The sequence below is a fragment of the Carassius gibelio genome, chromosome B20 (genome assembly GCF_023724105.1).
Source record: "Carassius gibelio isolate Cgi1373 ecotype wild population from Czech Republic chromosome B20, carGib1.2-hapl.c, whole genome shotgun sequence".
Lineage (NCBI taxonomy): Eukaryota > Metazoa > Chordata > Actinopteri > Cypriniformes > Cyprinidae > Carassius > Carassius gibelio.
Genome location: NC_068415.1, coordinates 20,984,753 through 21,004,050, shown reverse-complemented (window position 1 = coordinate 21,004,050; position 19,298 = coordinate 20,984,753). Strand labels below are relative to the sequence as shown.

General features: G+C 37.5%; 1 protein-coding gene across 1 annotated transcript; it reads left to right on the top strand.

Annotated features, from left to right (window-relative positions):
* Positions 1–6,940: 6,940 nt before the first annotated feature.
* On the top strand, positions 6,941–15,223 carry LOC127983976 (potassium channel subfamily K member 10-like). The gene is made up of 5 exons (XM_052586423.1): positions 6,941–7,246; positions 8,488–8,648; positions 10,429–10,621; positions 12,061–12,203; positions 12,550–15,223. Exons 1-5 carry the CDS (start codon positions 7,042–7,044, stop codon positions 13,204–13,206), a joined length of 1,359 nt encoding a protein of 452 aa, XP_052442383.1. The 5' UTR covers positions 6,941–7,041; the 3' UTR covers positions 13,207–15,223.
* The last annotated feature ends 4,075 nt before the right edge of the window (positions 15,224–19,298 follow it).

Here is a 19,298-nt window from a genome sequence, read left to right as displayed (position 1 = left end):
CTAGCAGGCTGTATAAATGACACTGGCTGAACTTCATATGGCAGACAGAATGAGTATTCTCTGACTACACACCAGCACTTGGCGCAACAGTGCAGTAGAATCGGGTGAGGCAAGAGGGGCGCCTGGCTTCTAGCTGGAGCCTTATGTGTGGTGTCTCCATACTGCTGTGGCAAGCCATTTTAACATTTATTCCTTTAAACTAACTAACATCTATTTTGGTGTTACTAGAGCTCGTTTTTAAATTACTAGTAGGTCAGCAATCTTATTGGCAGTAATACTTGTTATTTTTAGATTATAAAGGGTACCATCTAAAAATAACTAGTATAACTGCCAATTTTGACTGATAAAAATCCAGTAATGACTGATATTAGTTAATACTTATGGAATTCTGTTCAGCTAAAATATGTATTTCAGGCTAAACATGTATGTTTTCCAGTTGTTGCTGGTACGTATTAAATATTCACTAATGTAAGCACCAACTAGAATAGGCACTAGCAACAACTGGCCTTCATGCTATTTGGAAGTGAATAAGAAGTAGGATAAGAATGTGTAAATTCCTTTTTTTAGGACATGGAAAAAGCTGTGTCAGCTGTGAAATCAAGAAGGAATAAAGATAATCTGGATTACCAGAAACACAACTGGACCCACCTCCACTTGTACACCTTATATGGCAATGTGGAAGTAAGCTATTTTTGTAAATATGTTAGACTGATTCATTATAGGCACTAATGTGTGGTAAATGGCAAAAATGGTAAGCACCGCCACAGCAGAAGAAGATCAATGCCTACTTCTACATCACTGCCTCTTTTAGTCCTGCCCACCAATTTGTGTAGGAAGTGACTAAATAATGAGAAAGGCGAACACAGGTCTACGCAGAAACCAAAGGATAAAGATGGATCAGAAGACAACAAGAAGCTGTGCAGTGCCGAGGTGTGGAATATAATATTTGCATTGCCTTCCTTCTTATCCCAGCATTAGGAAAGGATTTACTTTAGTTTTAATGAAAATTCAGACCAATTCAGTTAAAAACTTGGTACTTTGTTCACTTCATTTTACCACAGATTCATTTACAAACAAGGCCCAATTCAATGCAGAAATTTTATAAAGACTGAAATTAAAAGATGATGCTGTGTTTACTATATTGGACCCGACAATAATGTTGTGTCACACAAATATAAGTAACTGTTTTCATATTATTTATATTATTTATTTATTTATTTTTATGTGCCAAAACTTTCTGCCTTTTCAAATCTCATATCACATCCAAAAGACATACATTTTCAATAAAAGTGAAGGAAATAATCAAGTAGTTGAAATTTAAGTATCAGGTAGGGTTAGGCTAGGTCTAGGTATATGGTTTTATTGTCCCAATAAGGTGACATCCATTTAATCATTTGAATTAAAATTATAATTTACAACCAGTACTTTATTATTGCATACTGTTTTATAATGTACTACAATCCTCAGGTGTAAATAACTGCCACTATTTGCATTGAGCAGTATAAATAGAAGGCAATCATTCACTTAATGTAAATAGCATTGCTATGTGCACTTAGTATGCACTAAATAGTCTGTATAGCTATTTACATTTAGTGCAAATAGCCGCTGCCTTAAAATAAGCGCTAAGAAAAAAAAAAGTTAGTTAGGAGGATAAATGTTAAAACCGCTTGCCATATACTGCGGCTGTTTAGAAAAGCGTTCTGGATGGTCCATTCGCGAAGCGCTCAGACGATGCCCCCAACAGCGCGTGGACTTCTGCTGCACCTTCACTGTTTACTACACACACAAAAGGTCTCTGACGCTTGGAAAATGGTGCAATTGGCAAAAGGCGGAGTGATTTGGAACTCTTAAGTACCACGAAGAGACAGAAGCAAATTCCACGCCAGTCTAGCAGCACATCAATCGCTCCACACGCCTGAAGATGAAGATGATCTCATGCTTGCGCCCGTTTACCTCCCTGTCTCGTTTAAAAACAATCTCTTCAAAGAAATTCGCTGCATGATTCAACAGTTACACCATATCTCTTGATAACTTTATCGCTTTTCGACCATTTCATGAATTAAACTGCAATCCAAAATGAAATTTCCAACGGAAAACCCAAGGAAACCAGGGAACTGGAACCCTTCACCAGGTAGGTACATTTCGTTTTCAAAATGCATTTCCAGTGGCATACATGCGTTATTTCTCGTACTGTATCTTTGACATAAGTTATTATGAGCATAATGAAGCATACATGCGCTCTGGCAGTCAGTTGTCATACAGAGTTATTTAAGAACCCAACTAATTCAATCAAAAGCACTTTAACCAAGATGCGCAAAATGATGATGGGGTACCAGTGGGTGAGGTAGTTGACTGTGATCAGTAAGTGGTACAAAGGTTTAACGTCTCTAATTTTAATAAAGGATCGCATTCTGTCTGTCTCAGTTTTTCAGTGTTCACCTTCATTAAGATTCACAACCACGCGTTTCAATCACAACATCCGTTGATGCTTAAGAGGTGTTCCTCACAAATCACAATCACGACGTGACCGAGAGACCTGCATGGTCGATGTTTGCTGCAATAGTTTAGCAGGGTAGGAGAGGAATAAGTCATGAAGACGTCTATATGAGCAATTAAAGCCTACATTTTCTAGAAATCTTCAACAAAGGTGCATCATAACGCGCCTACAGTTCTGCGAGTACTATACAGAAACACGAGAGATGCATAATGAAGCGTGGGTGACGCGCATTACCTAATCTATGTACAGGAAAATCACACAAATTCACGATCCTGGTTTATATATTTAAATGCGTTGCAGATAATGTCTTACGAAATAATAAACATACTTTTTTTGACCTTCCAGAAAATTTCGACTTAGTTTTGCGATTTATTTATTTATTAAAGTTTGGTAACAGGGTATTATTATTATTATTACTTTTTATTTTAGAATATCTTTGACCGCAACAGCTCCTTTATATAATGCAACTACATTTTAAGTCACTGTTGTCGAACTATACTTTAATATAAATTCTAATGAATAAGACTTAATGCTCATCTAATTATTTGCTCTTAAATTAAAAAAAAAAAAAAATGGATATATATAATCTGAAGGTAGGGTCAAGATGGCTTGTAAACAATAGGTTGAATTGTCACAGTAATTATTGCGGTCATGCTGCGGCCATAGTGTCCACATAAACAGTTGTGCTATAGTACATCATACTGAAGGCAAAGGGATTGCCTGAAGAAAGTTGAGGGGAAATTATTTGAGGCACAGTCTTTATACAAGTATGTGCTTTTATGTGATTAATTCGTTCCTTGGTTTATTGATTATAGGGTGATGTTTTATTTATTTACAGTACCACCACCACAAAATTATTTTTGTAGAATATCCATAATGTTTAGTAACGTTCTTATGCTGTTATGTGTTTACGAACAAAGCGAGTCGGTCTGAAACAGTGTAGCTTATCGTTGCTCCACCCTTATACTGCTGCTTCCTACTGTAATGGGTTTTCAGAAAGCCAAGAGAAGTGTGTGTGCAGACATGTGTGTATGTGTGTGTGTATGTGTGAATATGCAGCAATGATCAGAAGCTTTGGGACTATTACATGTGAAACACCACCCTTTGCCACCTGGAGTGTTTACATTAATGTGAAATCATCATGTTTTGAAAGAATCAAAATGAACACAGGAGCAAACACTAAACTCGAAAAGCAAATTACTTAGATTTTTGCTTCAAATAAGCTAAATGACAACATATATCAGTGGTTTGCAGTACATAAATGTATACCTGGTCTGTGTTGATAGGATAGTGGACAGCAGGGAAAAATAAAATGCAAAAATAATAAAATGCAAATCATTATATAGTGTAGCGAGTCTCATAGGTTTATCAGCTATTAAAAGAGGAGAAAATGCACGTCTTTTTGACGTCAGGGCTGTGAGTTCAAACTTTACGGTATTGTCGCAAATTCATCTGTCAGTTGCTAGAAGCCAAGCAAGTAAGATTCCGAGTGCCGGCACTCGTCTGACTCCAAGTAGCAAAGAGGGCATGAAAAGACAATGCGTTCTCTAGCCAGCTTTGCATGGAAACTGACAGGGGGAGAGGAGAATGAGAGTGGTGAGGAAGCACATCACCAACGTGGCCTCTTGGGACCTGAAGGTAGAGGAAATAGCTCTTCGTGAACAAGGGGTTCTCCCCCGGCCCTCTTTCGGGGGAAGCAGTGGTCCTGTTACCATCTCCTGATGGTCACCTGTCTCAGGAATGCCACTCTGCCAGACAGACTTGGGAAACGGACTTGGGAAACGCTGGCACTCCCGATGGAGGCAACACAGCTGAATCCTCATCTCCCGAGGACTCAAGCCCGCCTTGTGATGTGGCGATTGACACAAGGTCTTCCTTCTGAGCCCCGAATGAGATGTCAGGAGCCTGAGAGGGTCCAGGAACTCATCCAGAACTCAACCGGCCTCGGCGTTTGTGAGGGGGTGTGGCCCGAAGAGGCTGGCTTGTCGGGGAAGCTCACATGGTAACCTTCTGATCACCCTGGCCACCAGCTGAAGTAGCTCTCTCACGAGAAGAGGAGCTAGAATGGGGTGCGGCAGAGGGGACTCTGTACCTTTAAGATAATTGAGTCATCCACGAACGTAGTGTCAGCGTGCTGAAGCCCAGACACGTGACTCAGCAATCGTGGCCAGCGCGAGGAGAGATATATCGACTGCACCCAGAAACACACGGGCAAAACCAACTATTATTATAAACTGTTGTCAAATAGCGAAGCTGGGTAATTTCAGAATATTTATTGAAAAAAATTGTTTTATAACAGCTGTCAAAAATTATCTATATTTATTTCTGTGATCTGTGATATAGTTGATATACTGTATATGGGATAAGTGATAGGGAACAGGAAAATGTTCACAAATCACACCTTGCGTACAACATCATAACTTGATCATGATGTAAGATTGAACAACTTTTGCGTCACTCATTGGACATTTCACTTGGAAAGACTTTAATAAAACCAAAACTGTAGGAATACAAACACTGACAGACATGAAGACAGGACACTGGAGAGAATGAAACACATGACTTAAGTACAAAGAGTAAACTAGATAATTAATCAAACACTGCTGAAACTAATGGAAAACTAATCAGGGAACATAATGGGTACAGAAAACAGAAAGGACCTAATAAGAACATTATAATACACATGGAACACATGTGTAAGGAAAACACATCACAAGACAGGAACAGACTCTGACATTACTCCCTCCCTCCCAGAAGGCATGTCCTCGTGCCTCACAGCATCCAACTGGGAGGTGAAATGGGTGCTCTGGATACCCTCAGAACAGACACGGGAGCCAAGGTGGAGCAGGCAGTTCAGGAGACCATTGTGGAGCAGGCTCTGAGGCCGCCGCCCCAGCCTCTACAGCTGGAACCCTTTGACCCCCCACCAAAAAATAAAAAATACCTGGGGGAAATTACAAGGCTTCAAGGTTTCTAGGCCCTATGTGGGCTTGACATAGGGACCTTGATCCTCTCTGGGCCTAGAAACAGGAATGGGGGCACTTCTTGGGCTAAACTCAGAAACAGCAGCCCTCCATGAGCTAAACTCAGGAATAACAGTCCTCACTGGCCAGGAATTGAAAACTGCAGTCCTATCTTGATGCTGGTCTGGATCTAGAACCATCTCTCTGGCCAGGGGATAGAGCTGATATTGGAACAAACTTTTGGGCTGAAGCCGACACTGGAGTGAGTTCTGGGACTAGAGCCAACACTGGACTGAGCTCAGGGGCTGGAGCCGACAACGGCGCGAGCTCTGGAGCTGGAGCCGACACTTAAGCGAGTTCTGGGGGAGCGCTTTCAGGAAAAGATAAGGGCCGTGAGCATTCCTTTTTGTCTCATCCTCCTCTTTTGGTTACAAGTGAATTGTGTGGTCAGTGGGCTTGACTGCGGGCTGGTTCTGTATCGGGAATGGATGCTATCCGGACACAGGAGGATCTCTTCTCTCCAGCTCAGTCAGGTAAATGGGGCGAAAGCAATTGGCTCCGATCCAAAAAAGAGAGTTTAGCATGGCATTGTCCAGTGCTATTTTTGCAGGGGAACCCACAGAACTCCCACACATACTCCACAAAGGGGAGATCTCTGCAGGCTAGGGCGGAGAAGCTAGCAGCTATTTCCATGCCGCAGGAAGAAAACAAGGGAAAACAAAAACATTTTCAAAAAATGAGGAAACAAACGTGCAGAAGGGGCACCACTTACTATACTGTTTCAGTTTGGTGTTCTGTCACAGTTTCTCAAGGTGCACATGACAGAACTGCAGGGATACAAACACTAAGAGACATGAAGACGTTCAACACCAAATACTGGAGACAAGGAAACACAGGGCTAAACTAGATAACAAATCAAACACAGCTGGAACTAATAGAGAACTAATCAGGGAAAATAATGGGACTAGGAAACAGCAAGGACCAAATAAGGACATACTGTAATAATAATACATAATAATAAACATGGAGCACGTGGGAAACACAACACAAGACAGAGTCTGACACACACATGCATCGATATATTCAAGAAATATATGTTACGCTTATATAATAAATATATTTATAGATGATATAGTTTAAATGAACATAAATATATACATGCACATAAATATTTTCAAAATATATGCTGTATGTGTGTCTTTATATATAGAAATATACAATACACTCATATTATGTAAACGAAACATGTTTATATTTCGGAGGTGATTAATCGTTTTGCAGGGCTAATATATGTTTATATATATATATATATATATATATATATATATATATATATATATATATATATATATATATATATATATATATATATATATATATATATGGATTCATTTTTTATGTGATACACAGTGGTTTTGAAATTACAGTACACCAAATACTTTTTTTCTGCCTTTTAAGTAATACTTCATTTCAAATTGCATTCACTGTCAGTATGGCTTTTAGATTTTCAGTCCAATTCGATGTTGAAATTATTTGTTTATTTTGGCCTGATATCAGTTTAGATTTTCATTCCCACATTAAATGATCCGTCACTGGAATGGACTATTAATCAAATGGAATATGTGTTTCTCATACAATGAACTTTACTCCGGTCTTATCTTTTCCCAGCACTCTGTAGATGCAGTGAATGCTGGTGTCAGTCCTATCGGAGACACATCATACAACTCCAGTCACTGGGACTTGGGGAGCTCCTTTTTCTTCGCTGGAACTGTGATAACCACAATAGGTAGCACCTATACATCTCTGGATATTATAAATACATTTCTAGACCTCTCCACCCCACATTAATATGTATAGCTCAAGCCAAATACAAGGGATTTGCTTGTGTCATACATTTATAGTCTTAGTTGCAGTCAATATGCCTGAACCCTAACACTACCAATCAATCATTTTCTCCTTCAGCACCATTTATATTCAATGTGTGAAAATATGCTTGCTTCAACTGTCAATCCGAATGAAACTACTGATGCTTATGTGGCGATTCATTGATTTTTAGACACATTTTATAGTCCCAGTAAGGAAATAAATCAAATAATCAAAGCCATAAATGGAAAAGAAAAGTTGAAATGTGAACTCACAATTGCAAGATATTAACTTGAAGTTGCAATTATTTTTTATTATCTGTAGTTCCCTGGCAGAAACACAAAACACTATTCTGACTTTTTTTCTCACAATTGCACATTTCAATTTCACAATTTTGACTTTTTGCACGTTGAAACACACAAACATTAATATATAATTTTTTATTTTTAGTTTATGCTCAGAATTGTAGGATAAAAAGTCAGAATTGTGAGATATAACTTCTAAACTGCAAGGTAAAAAGCCTTTTTATTTATTTTTCACTCTGTGGTGAAAATACAAGGCATTAATTCACTACTTGCAGTTATATGGCACATTCCACTGGAAGTTTGATGTAATTCATTTGAAGTCCATAAGCTACCCGCTGTGTTACCTGCCAGGGCCTGTGATTAATTACTTAAAGAAGCTGTTGTGCAATACAATTCAGTATCTAAATGCTGACAGTACTCTCAATGTCATTTCTCATTGGCTCAGCCATACAGCAGGCAATGGACAAAGGTTTAAACAAGATTAGTTTTTACACTTCAGTTGGCAAACCTTCGAACATGCTCTCAGTAGACACATTTTGGATCCGTGGGGACCATAGTAGGTAATATCCTACAATTCCCTTTAAACCTACAGAGTATTTCTGACTAGGCTGCATTGAAATTAACAGAATGATTGTAGTATGAATTTTTACATAGCAAAATTTGAACACATTTATGATTTTTTCATTTGATTTTGTCTACTCTGAATTGACGTTGAAATAAATTTCCATGTAATTATCCAATAACATTCCCTTACCATTATATCATATGACATTCTTTCATTTGTCATTTTGAATATACAGTATAGTGGTAAATTTGCCTTTCAGTTGAATCTTAATTTATACCATTGCTCTCTTATAAGGTTACGGCAACATCTCTCCAAGCACAGAGGGAGGAAAGATTTTCTGCATCCTTTATGCAATTTTTGGCATCCCACTCTTTGGCTTTCTTCTGGCTGGTGTTGGTGATCAACTAGGGACTATTTTTGTGAAGAGCATTGCTAAAGTGGAGAAAATGTTCAGGGTAAGTGGACCGTGGGTTATTGAAACTAGGGTTATTGAAAACACAGCTGTGATGGATAGATGTACAGTACGGTCTGTTTAATGGGCTCTGTGGGAAAGTACTCTTGTAAAGGCTGTTTTCAACTTAAAACAAAACATGTTTTTAAGTATTCTAGCCACTCATTTACATGACAACAACTGTTTGAGCGGCTTGAAAACACAAATCTTAAAAAACAATCCCATTACAGACTTTGTGTAAACAAATGCGAATATGTAAAAATGGTGATTCTGTGCATATGCGTAGGATGCACATGTGTGTGGTGTTAAAAAAAAAAAAAATCAATAAAATAGAAATCACCAATTAGGAAAAAGTTTTTCATTTTTAGTACATTGTTGTCAATAAATGTACCCTAAGAGTACAAATATGTTTCATCCAGGCTCATTGGTAGCATGTTCCTTTATGTACATTTCTACAAAACTCAAAAACATTTACCTATATGGAGGAATCACTGCAGATTCTAGTTGAAATGAACACTATAGGCAGTAAAACTCAGACAACTTTTATTCCTTTTTAAACAAAGTATGATTTATTGGTCCAGAGTCCAATTTTCGCACAGGTTCTTGCAGAATATTATGACTTTTTAACATGCTGCAAGCTTTGAAAACGAACACTTTTGAATGTTAGCATTACGTATACAGCTTCACGTTTTCTAATGCAATAGGTTTGCTCGGCAGCATTAGCGATATCAGCGATGCACTTGTGAAGTGAAGAGCTAAAATCAGTGTTTAAGTTAGTTAAAATAGCATGGTTGCATCATCAAAAACATCATGAAAACACGACAGAGCGTTAGCCTTTTAGCAATACTCCCCAGACATTTGAAGTAGAAACGTTGCAGAAACATTTGCAGAAATTTTTGCAGAAATTTTTGCAGAAATGTCTCCACAAACACATATTTCTAATGAGCATGGGGTGATGTTTGGGTGACACTGCATGCAGTACCATGAGTCATGCAGTCTTGCTTAGGGCTAGATTATTATTATTATTATTTTTTTTTAAGTTATTCAGTAAGGATGCATTAAATTAAATAACTCTAAAAAACAAAAATCTGATTTCTGAAATATCATGTGACACTGAATATTGCTGTAATGGCAGCTAAAAATTGGAATAACAGGAACAATATCTCATTTCTGTGTTTTTTGATCAAATGAATGCAATTTTGTTAGCATTAAAATATTCGTAAAAAATCTTACCTACCGAAAACATTTGAACGGTAATGTATGCACCTGAAAAACACTGCTATGCCGATTCCAAACAAACCAAACCAACAATGTATTTTAATGCTAAATGTTCCTATAAAATTGTTTACCATGGCAATTAGAATTTCAAGTGTTAGGTTTATCATATTAGACTATGCAAGGTCACTTCTTTTCCTGACGTCCTGGGTGGCATTAGTCATGAAGATCGCAGCTCTTGTTTGTGGTAGGTTAGTCAGATCCTGCACAGCAGAGGTAAACGCCTAGTAAATAAACACAGAACTGAGGCTGCAGCATGCTGTGGCAGTGGCATCTGCAGTACGGGCAGAGATCACACCTCATTAGGGCTAATCAATCTCATTCAGATCATCATTAGGCCCATCAGAGACCTAATGAACACATGCCACCTTCACAAAGTCACGAAATGTCTTCTCATGCCACATGTAGCCGCTGGTGGCAATGAAGTCGTGCTGTTTTGCGTGACTAAGAATGGCTCTTGTACGATCTTTCATGTTGATATTGGTTTTTGTCTCTTTCACCCCCACCAGCGCAAACACAATCAAATAAGCCAGACCAAGATTCGAGTGGCCTCTACATTGCTCTTTATCTTGGCCGGCTGCATTCTCTTCGTCACCATACCAGCCATCATCTTCAAGCACATTGAAGGATGGACCGGGCTGGAGGCGATTTATTTCGTGGTCATCACACTGACAACTGTTGGGATCGGAGATTATGTTGCAGGTACAGACAGAATTTAGTTTTAGATTTTGGAATTTAGAATTAAGGTGGGAAAGCACTTCTGTGATTTTTTTATGTATTTATATATTAAATTAAATTAAATTAAATTAATGTATAAATAAATGTATGAATAAAATGTCGAATTCCTGTTATACTAATGCCTGTTTCAATATTTTGTTTACTTTTAACATTTCATCCCATGCGTTCAATAATGGTATTGTCTCTTTGGTAACTAAGCAAACTAAATTTTAAACAAGATATTCATAGATTTTAAAGAGGAAATCATTTTCATGAAATAAACATTTATTTTAGATTTTTCTTCCTTCCTTCCTTCCTTCCTTCCTTTCTCTCCATACTCCATACTCCATATCCTTCCCTCCATCATTCCTTCCTTCCATCTATCCTTCCTTCCTTTCTTCCATCCATCCATCCATCCATCCCTCCTTCTGTTCATCCATCCATCCATCCATCCATTCTTTCGTCCTACCTTCTGTTCATCCATCCATCCATCCTTCCCTCCTTCTGTTCATCCATCCATCCATCCATCCATCCTCCCTTCTGTTCATCCATCCATCCATCCATCCATCCTTCATTTCTTCCATCCATCCATCCATCCTTCCTTCCTTTTTTCCTTCCTTTCTTCCATCTATCCTTCCTTCCTTTCTTCCATCCATCCATCCATCCTTCCTTCCTTATGTTCATCCATCCATCCATCCTTTCGTCCTTCCTTCCATATATCCTTCCTTTCTTCCATCCATCCATCCACCCATCCATCCTTTTTTTCCTTCCTTCATTCATTCGATCCATCTATCCATCCATCAAACATTTTTGAAGGTGTTTAATATTTTAAGATTAAAAGTTTAGGTCAGAGACAAGTGTGAAACCAAATCTATACAGACCATTTGGGGAATTTGCAAATGAGACAGAAGTAAAATAATAATAATAATAATATTAATAATAATATTATTATTAATAATAATAATAATAATAATAATAATAATAATAATAATAAATATTAAAAAACAACAACAAACAACCATGTATGATTTGAGCGTTTTACATTTAATCTCTGTGGATCCCTTTCAGGGAACAGGTTCAGTGCCTTTTGATTTGCTTTGGTAGGCAAATCTCAGAGGCAAATAACTTTACCTGCGCAGCTGAATGGATTCCTTTATAGACTTTGTTTCAATTTAGTACTTGATAAAAATAAAGTCCATATAAAAGCTATTTATTGTATTTCTTTTGAAATACTTGCAGACACCATGAATTGTCAAGAAAAACTGAGCTAGTCTGATTGCTGTTCTCAGGAAATAGCTTACATGTCTTTGGCAGGAGGTTTTGATGAATGCTTCAAAAAGCGTGTGGTTGTAGATTTAAAAGACAATCAAAATCAAATGCTCCCAACCTCTGAAATGAAAGTGTCATTTATAAATCTCTTCCAGGAGGCAACAGAAGAATAGAGTACCGTAAATGGTACAGACCACTGGTGTGGTTCTGGATCCTGGTTGGACTGGCTTACTTTGCTGCAGTTCTGAGCATGATTGGAGACTGGCTCAGGGTGCTTTCTAAGAAGACGAAAATGGAGGTGAGACTGTTGTTTGCATTGCATTACATGGGTTATTCCATCTAAATGTTTATACTTCCAAATATGATGTAATGGTCAATGACATGACACTATTTGATTAATTTACTTAATATATTTATATATATACTGTTTACCTTAATAAATATATATTTTTTCTATTTTTCGAAAATAATCATTAAGATGTGTACATACACGTGTTAAAACAAATAGTAATTTTACTTAATTAATGGTTATACAACAGTTTTTCAAAATCGCATGAAACCAAAATCAATGCAAAGAACACATTTTAAGAATTTGGCACGTTTTTAAGCTTACAGGTTTATTCACCATTGTCATTTTGTTGAAGGTGGGTGAAATTAAGGCTCATGCCGCCGAATGGAAGGCCAATGTCCGTGCAGAGCTCCGTGAGACCAGGCGCCGACTCAGCGTGGAAGTTCACGACAAACTGCAAAGGGCCGCCACCATTCGCAGCATGGAGCGCAGGCAGCTAGGTTTCGACCAGCGGGCCCATTCCCTAGACATGCTGTCCCCTGAACGTCGAGCTGCCTTCAACAGCCTGGACACCACCAATTACAAAACATCCTCCCAGGAGAGCATCGACACAAAGCTCAACAACCTGCGTCTACGAGTTGAGCAGAATGAGCATCGGCGGAGCGACCCCAGCCAGGCGTACTCTGAAGATAACCTTTTCAATCGCCTTGGTTCAGTCACAAAACTAGCCAAACGGAACAGGAACAAAGAGTTGAGGAAAAACATCCCAGACGACGGTCGGAAAGCCTTAGATTCCTTTTCCTGTAATACTCCTACAATGGATGAGGAGAAGAAAGAGGCCGAGGACGAGGAGCTTGAGAAAGAGGTCAACACCAGTCTCACTGACTTACCTCTCTTTGTGGAGAGCCCTAATAGACAAAACGGATTCATGCCTCTACCGCCACAGACCAAAGAGGAAGAAAACGAGACAAAACTTGAAGAAAAAGAGTTCCATTTGCAGATGGAGCCCTAGAAGGAACCGTGTAAGAAAATAACATATGCCTAAAGTGCCTTGTTTAGCCCTTACCCTGAGCTGGGATGTGAGAATCTCAATTTCTGCTGTTCATTTAACTGTTCACTGTGTCCTGATAACTTGATAACAGAAATATGGCGACAGTAGCACTGGAAGACAGCTAGTTCTTTTCTTCAGACCGCTAAAAAATGCTTGTATAAGTTTGAAAGAATCTCTCCCAACGTCCTGGACAAAATTCGTAGCAAGCTACAATGGCTGTTTGTTTCACTGCTTCACTTTCAGTGTTATGTCTGCCAGACTGTACTTGTCAAGTACATTTGTTAAGAAGCATAACTGCTTAAAAACAATGTCTGTCAAGATCCCCCACCCATTCGAAATGAAGAAACCTACATTGAGACTTGAATCCCCTATGATCAACGATTATAAAATTCTTTGAATATGAAGAACCCATGTTAAATTGGTGACACGTCATATATGCACGGAGCTCAACTGTCTTGTAAAACAAGTCGTTCGCATCAATATGTGATCCAGATTCATGAAGTTAACCTATGAAATCTCAGGGCTTGTAGTCCTAGTGTAACTGTCAAATTGTACGGTATGTCTGACATACAATTTTCTGTGCTCTCATGAAATATCTAAAACTGTTGCTTCAAAGTACTGTTTTCATAGTTTGAAATTTTAGGACAATGGGACAAAAGAGAAGCCATAAGGTAGAAAGTCATGGTAGATGTCATTTAAGCTAGAATATCTAGTAGAGTTTAAGCACAATCAACTGAACATATCCATTTATTTCATTTAAATGGACAGTTTACCCAAAAAATGGGTTTTGTCTATTTTTCTGAAGTCAGTAAGATACAAAACAACACGTTGATGCCATTTTTGGGTGTACTGTCCGTTTAAGCCATTGTCAAGTAAGTGATTTCGGAGAAGTTGAAACTAATCTAAAAAATATCTTGTAGCCTATCACCAGTAAGGGGTGTGTCCACTCATGATGGGGGAGGTGCCTGTTGCATAGCATGGCCAAGTTAACAAGATAGTATGTGATCCTTTTGGGTAGAGGCCTGTGTTTTTGGTCATTTCAAATATCAAGAGTTTCAGAAATCAGAAATCGCTTATTGCACCTTTATTTAATTGACTGATGGTGCTGATTACACAAAATAATAGCATATTCACAATGTTACGTTGATTTGTGAGTGATCAGGGTAAAATCTTGACTCGTTTGAAGTCTACTAGACATTCTGTATGTGAATGAAAGAAATATGGCATACTTATGTAATAGCTTTATGAAAGTATAGGATGCAGTTCCATTTAGGATTGACATGGAAATGTTAATCTTTTTTTTTTTTTTGCCAAAAAACCTTGCACTTTTTACAAGTTTCTGTGTTCAGTTTATGATTTTCATATCTTCTTTTCCAGAATGTTTCTGGAATAGACTTTTGAGACACCACTAAACAATATTGTGCTAATCGCCTGGGAGCGTCTGACGTATTTGTGTGTGTGTGTGTTTGTGTTGAAACCAAATACAGCTTTGTCTGATGTGATTGTTGTCTTGCTGACTGTATTTATGAAAACTCCCTGAGGCAGACACATGTATCAGTACCTCATTCCCACCAACTCGCAAACGCACACATACATACACTTACAGCTGCAGCAAAATGCTTGTTGTTGAGCTAATGTTAATTACTCTTTTCATGTTTGCAATAGTCTAGAGCGAATGCAGCAACGGACTGAATATTTCTGATAAGGAAAAAAAACCTATGAAAATGTAAAGCATTTTAAAGCATTCAAAACTATTAAACACATGGATCCCTAAAGCATGCTATTGTGCTAATATGTTATCATGCTATGGTATTGATTGTACCACAAACATGCTTCTTGAGACTTTGAAATGTCCATGTTTTGAGCTCTACTTCGGGCTGCACATGCAAGTAAATTCCTGTTCGCAGTATCTGCAGTATCTTGTGCAACCATTACATTCAATGTAGTGAGTGCCTTTTGGAAATAAACACAGTTGAACAAAAATACAAAAATGGTCTGTTTGCCGTTTTCTCTTTCCACTTAGTTTAGACCATTTTCAGAAATGACCTGCAGTGTCTTATCAATTGTACGGTTTCCTCGCTCAAAGGTCAACTTGAAATGTAAGAATCCACAAAAACATCAACAACTGAAAAAAAACAAAAAAACAATCAACGTGCTATTTTAAAATCTAGAGGTAACTTTCACCTTCAAATGTGTTTCCAGGTGTAAGATCATCCTGCACTATAATTGCAAATATTGTGCAACATTGATGGGCAAGAAATGCCTCTTAAATAAGCCTGGAATGAAAATCAGCCAAACAGCATTTACCTAAACATTCAATAACATCTTAATGAAAAAAGTATTTATGCAAATATTTGATAGGCTAAATTGTTCAAAGGTCCCTTTGTGCCATAACTGCAAGAGAAATTTCAATTCGACTGCAACGCCGAGTGAGCTGTGTGAAGAAACTCTTTTCAGCATTACCGACCTTGACATCTGAATCAATAATAGTAAAGAAGCTGTAATTGTAGGTAAATGTAGAAGTAATCTCTCTTGGGAACATCTTGAATGTTTTATTTTCACAGTTAATAGAGATCTAAAAAGCAAAACTTACATTATTAATTGCATACATTTTTCAGAACATTTTTTCCTTTCCTTGTTCTGTTTTAAAAAGGCTAATAACATTAAATTGTATGGCCATCCATCAGTTTGAATTAATAAGTAAACAAGTACATTGTATGGTTACGTAAATAGACCTGCAATGAAAATCTACTGGGAAACTGTAAAGCACCAGAATATTACAAGTCTGTATAAAATGATGTCCAGTTTCTCGATCTATATCAAGATAATGTAAACCTAGCAACTTTTGCATGATATTTGCACAAAACAACATTATGTTATGGTGTTCTGCTGGTATTTATGGTTCACAATAGTATCATTTATTGTAGCTATATTAAAACCTGGGAAATTCCTGTGAAGTTTGCCTTTTGCAAAGCACATATTTCTACAGCATCACACCTCTCAGCATCCTTTCTATTTTCTCACAAGCAACAGTTTCACACACCATGTGAAGAACATCTCAAGAACATCTCTACACCACTAAGTAATTAAAAAGTGTACAAAAACATACCATAAAGTATTCTGTAGCACAGGCAATCCAAACACGACAGACAGCACATTTAAATATAGTGCAAGAAGTTCATGACTAGTGGCGTGTATAAATTTGTTGAATGGGTTGGTCCATGTGGGACACAGGCTCAATCAAAGGTGACATGAAACAATCATTTATCCTACTTCTCTCTAATACCAACATCCTGTTTATATAGGTCAATATTTCTTATTAACTTCTTGAAAGATTGAGAGACAAGCAGATGTGTGTGAAGAAGTGTGAAAAAAAAAAAAACTGACATAGCAAACATTTGAAAAATAGATGACCCCTTTAAAAGTGTCGAGATCATGCGTCCAAATAATGAAATAATGCATAAAAAGAGTTGAATAAATTAGCTGATGCACATCTTTAATTAACATTACTTTGAAATTCTTACTAAATGTATTTGGCTGAGTTATGCTGATTCATTAATCCACTATAAAGTTGTCTAATGCCAACGTTCACAAATCCTACTCCTCTCGTTGTATTTTACACTATTATTGCCTTAAGATCCTTCACAATATGCAGTAATATAACAGCTTGACCTACTCATTATGTAATTATAAACTTCTTACATGTTTAACAGTGAAGTGGCCATCTTGTCCTCGGATGGTGTTCTCTCTAACTTTTGAACATTGTGCTCATTTCATTTTCGTACATTTAGTTGGTTATAGGATACTCTAATTGTTGAACTTCCATAATCCAGTTCTGTCATTTAAAGAGTTCAGTAAATATTAGATTTATGTTGAAGATATTTGAAATAGGATCGATATAAAAAAAAAAATTGCTAAAATTACATTTCTTCGTCTGTATAAGTTCTTCAGCCCGCCGCGTCCCAAAATTTCCACCCATCTGAAAGTCCTGCCTCTGACTTGTGAGAAGACCATAATGAAAAAATGTTGGGGTTCCACCCAGTGTCCAATGCCATTTACGGGTTTATACCCAGTGATATTAATGAACTGTTTAATGTCATAGGTGAACATGATTTCACCAAGTACAACATGTTCCTGGATCAACATTTGTGTTCAACATTCCAATCAACCAATTAGAATCGAGGAACACTGTACGTAAATGTCAGTTTTAGACTTACAATCAAGGTTAGATGTTTTTACACCCTTGTTATTCACTTATCATTTCACTCTGATTTTAGGAATAAATTATGGGTAGAACTGTTAAATGTCATATGCCTGGCAAATTAGGTAAATTTGAAAGTTTGCAGACATTTTTGTATTATGTCTAGCATTATAAAAAAGCTGCTCTTACAGACAGGTGGGTAAGACGCTTGTCTCAGTGGCACGTAAAGGTGAGCTCTCACATTAGTGCTGGAATCACACCTGTCACAGTATGGAACGGATGTGGCCTGGAGAACAGATGAGCTCTTGGCAAGGGCAAGAGCGCTGGTGTCACACACTGATTCTGGCTTGAATCAGCTGGGTCACAGCAGGATCTTTCCTCTCCAGACTGTTAGAAGTCGAAAGATTGATGAAACTGATGCTTGTAAGCCAACTATACAACAAAACAAATTCATATGCACTTTAATAACTTATTGTTAATTGTTTGATATTTAATATTAACTGTAATAAGTTATTGTGGATGCACTTGCTACTTTTATTACATTTCAAACCAGTTCATTGTTTTTTTTATGGTCTTTCGGGTGGTTATTATGACAACGTATTTCATTAATTAACTAATAAGTTATTTATATTTTTTCAGATAGAAAATAAATAAATTAAATGAAGCACAACATTTTCAGCTGTTCGATAAAAAGAGATAATAATAATAAAACAATCCAACAGAATTTCATACCCATTATCCAAACCTGGATAGGAAAGGAAACAAAAGTGATTGATTAAAAGTCAGTGTCAGTTTATGCTTGCCTTCTGCAAAAGTGTTTATTCATTTATTTATTATTATTATTATTATTATTATTGTTATTAATTGCAATATATGTGCTATATTTGTTTTTTGTTTTAAAGAACAGCCTTTATCTATATTCTCACCTTCATTTATCTATATTCTCACCTGCATTTTCAGTGAATGAATTATTGAACTGACGATGAACTTATATTAGGGCTCAAATTCATTGCTATTCCATTTGTTACAGATGCTTTTAGACATATTGGGGTCAGAGAGGCAGGAAAGAGAAGTTCTGCTTGAACAGGGCTGATCAGTTGAGGTTCATGTCGGTTTGGTTGTTCTTGCTGCTTTGTGCACTGAATGCACTGTTCTGATTTTCCTTCATCTTGTGTATGAGTCCTGGGGGTGGTTGTTCAGATGAACAGTTCATGATTGCAGCAGATCTGAAAACAAACACAACAAGCCCACCTGGACAGCACTAGGAAGCACGAGCCTATACCACAGTATATCAGGCTGAAAAAGTATGGCGCTATAATATACAGTTGTAGTACAAAGTTTTAAAGGAGTGGTTGATTGCAATTTCACTCTTGTAATGTTGCTGTTTGAGCATAAACAATATCTGCAAAGTTGCAGCATTTTAAAATTCTCGCAGTTTATTAAGGCATGCCTACAAAAACGACTTCTAGCAAAAAAACTCAGATAAACCCGCCCCCGGGAACATGCAACAAAGGAGGCAAGGCCATGTTGTGTTGCTTAATGGCGCTTTTCCAGAACAGCTCAGTATGCCACGGACAGCTCGGCTTCGCTTGGTTTGCGTTTCCACTGCAGTTTAGTATTGCTATACAGTGGGTGGGATTATTCCATTGTGTTTTAGTTGTGCTGCCTTAATATTACGGCCGGAACTCCTAACAAACTTTTACATTCCACGTCGCCCCCATCAAGCTCTTGCTCCTCTGCTATCAACGAGAGGAACATCTGTACTTCCTCAACAGGCAACGACACAGCCATTTTTTGGTTGTTTAAAAAAGGTGCGCTCATTGTGTTTGATTCTTCGCTTGCTGTGCTGATT

Excerpts from the sequence above, each read along its gene's own strand:
- LOC127983976 (XM_052586423.1), top strand. The coding sequence starts at position 7,042 with ATGATCCGTCACTGGAATGGACTATTAATCAAATGGAATATGTGTTTC. Across the intron at positions 10,622-12,060 it reads GATCGGAGATTATGTTGCAG|GAGGCAACAGAAGAATAGAG; the intron begins GTACAGACAGAA and ends AATCTCTTCCAG. Across the intron at positions 12,204-12,549 it reads CTAAGAAGACGAAAATGGAG|GTGGGTGAAATTAAGGCTCA; the intron begins GTGAGACTGTTG and ends ATTTTGTTGAAG.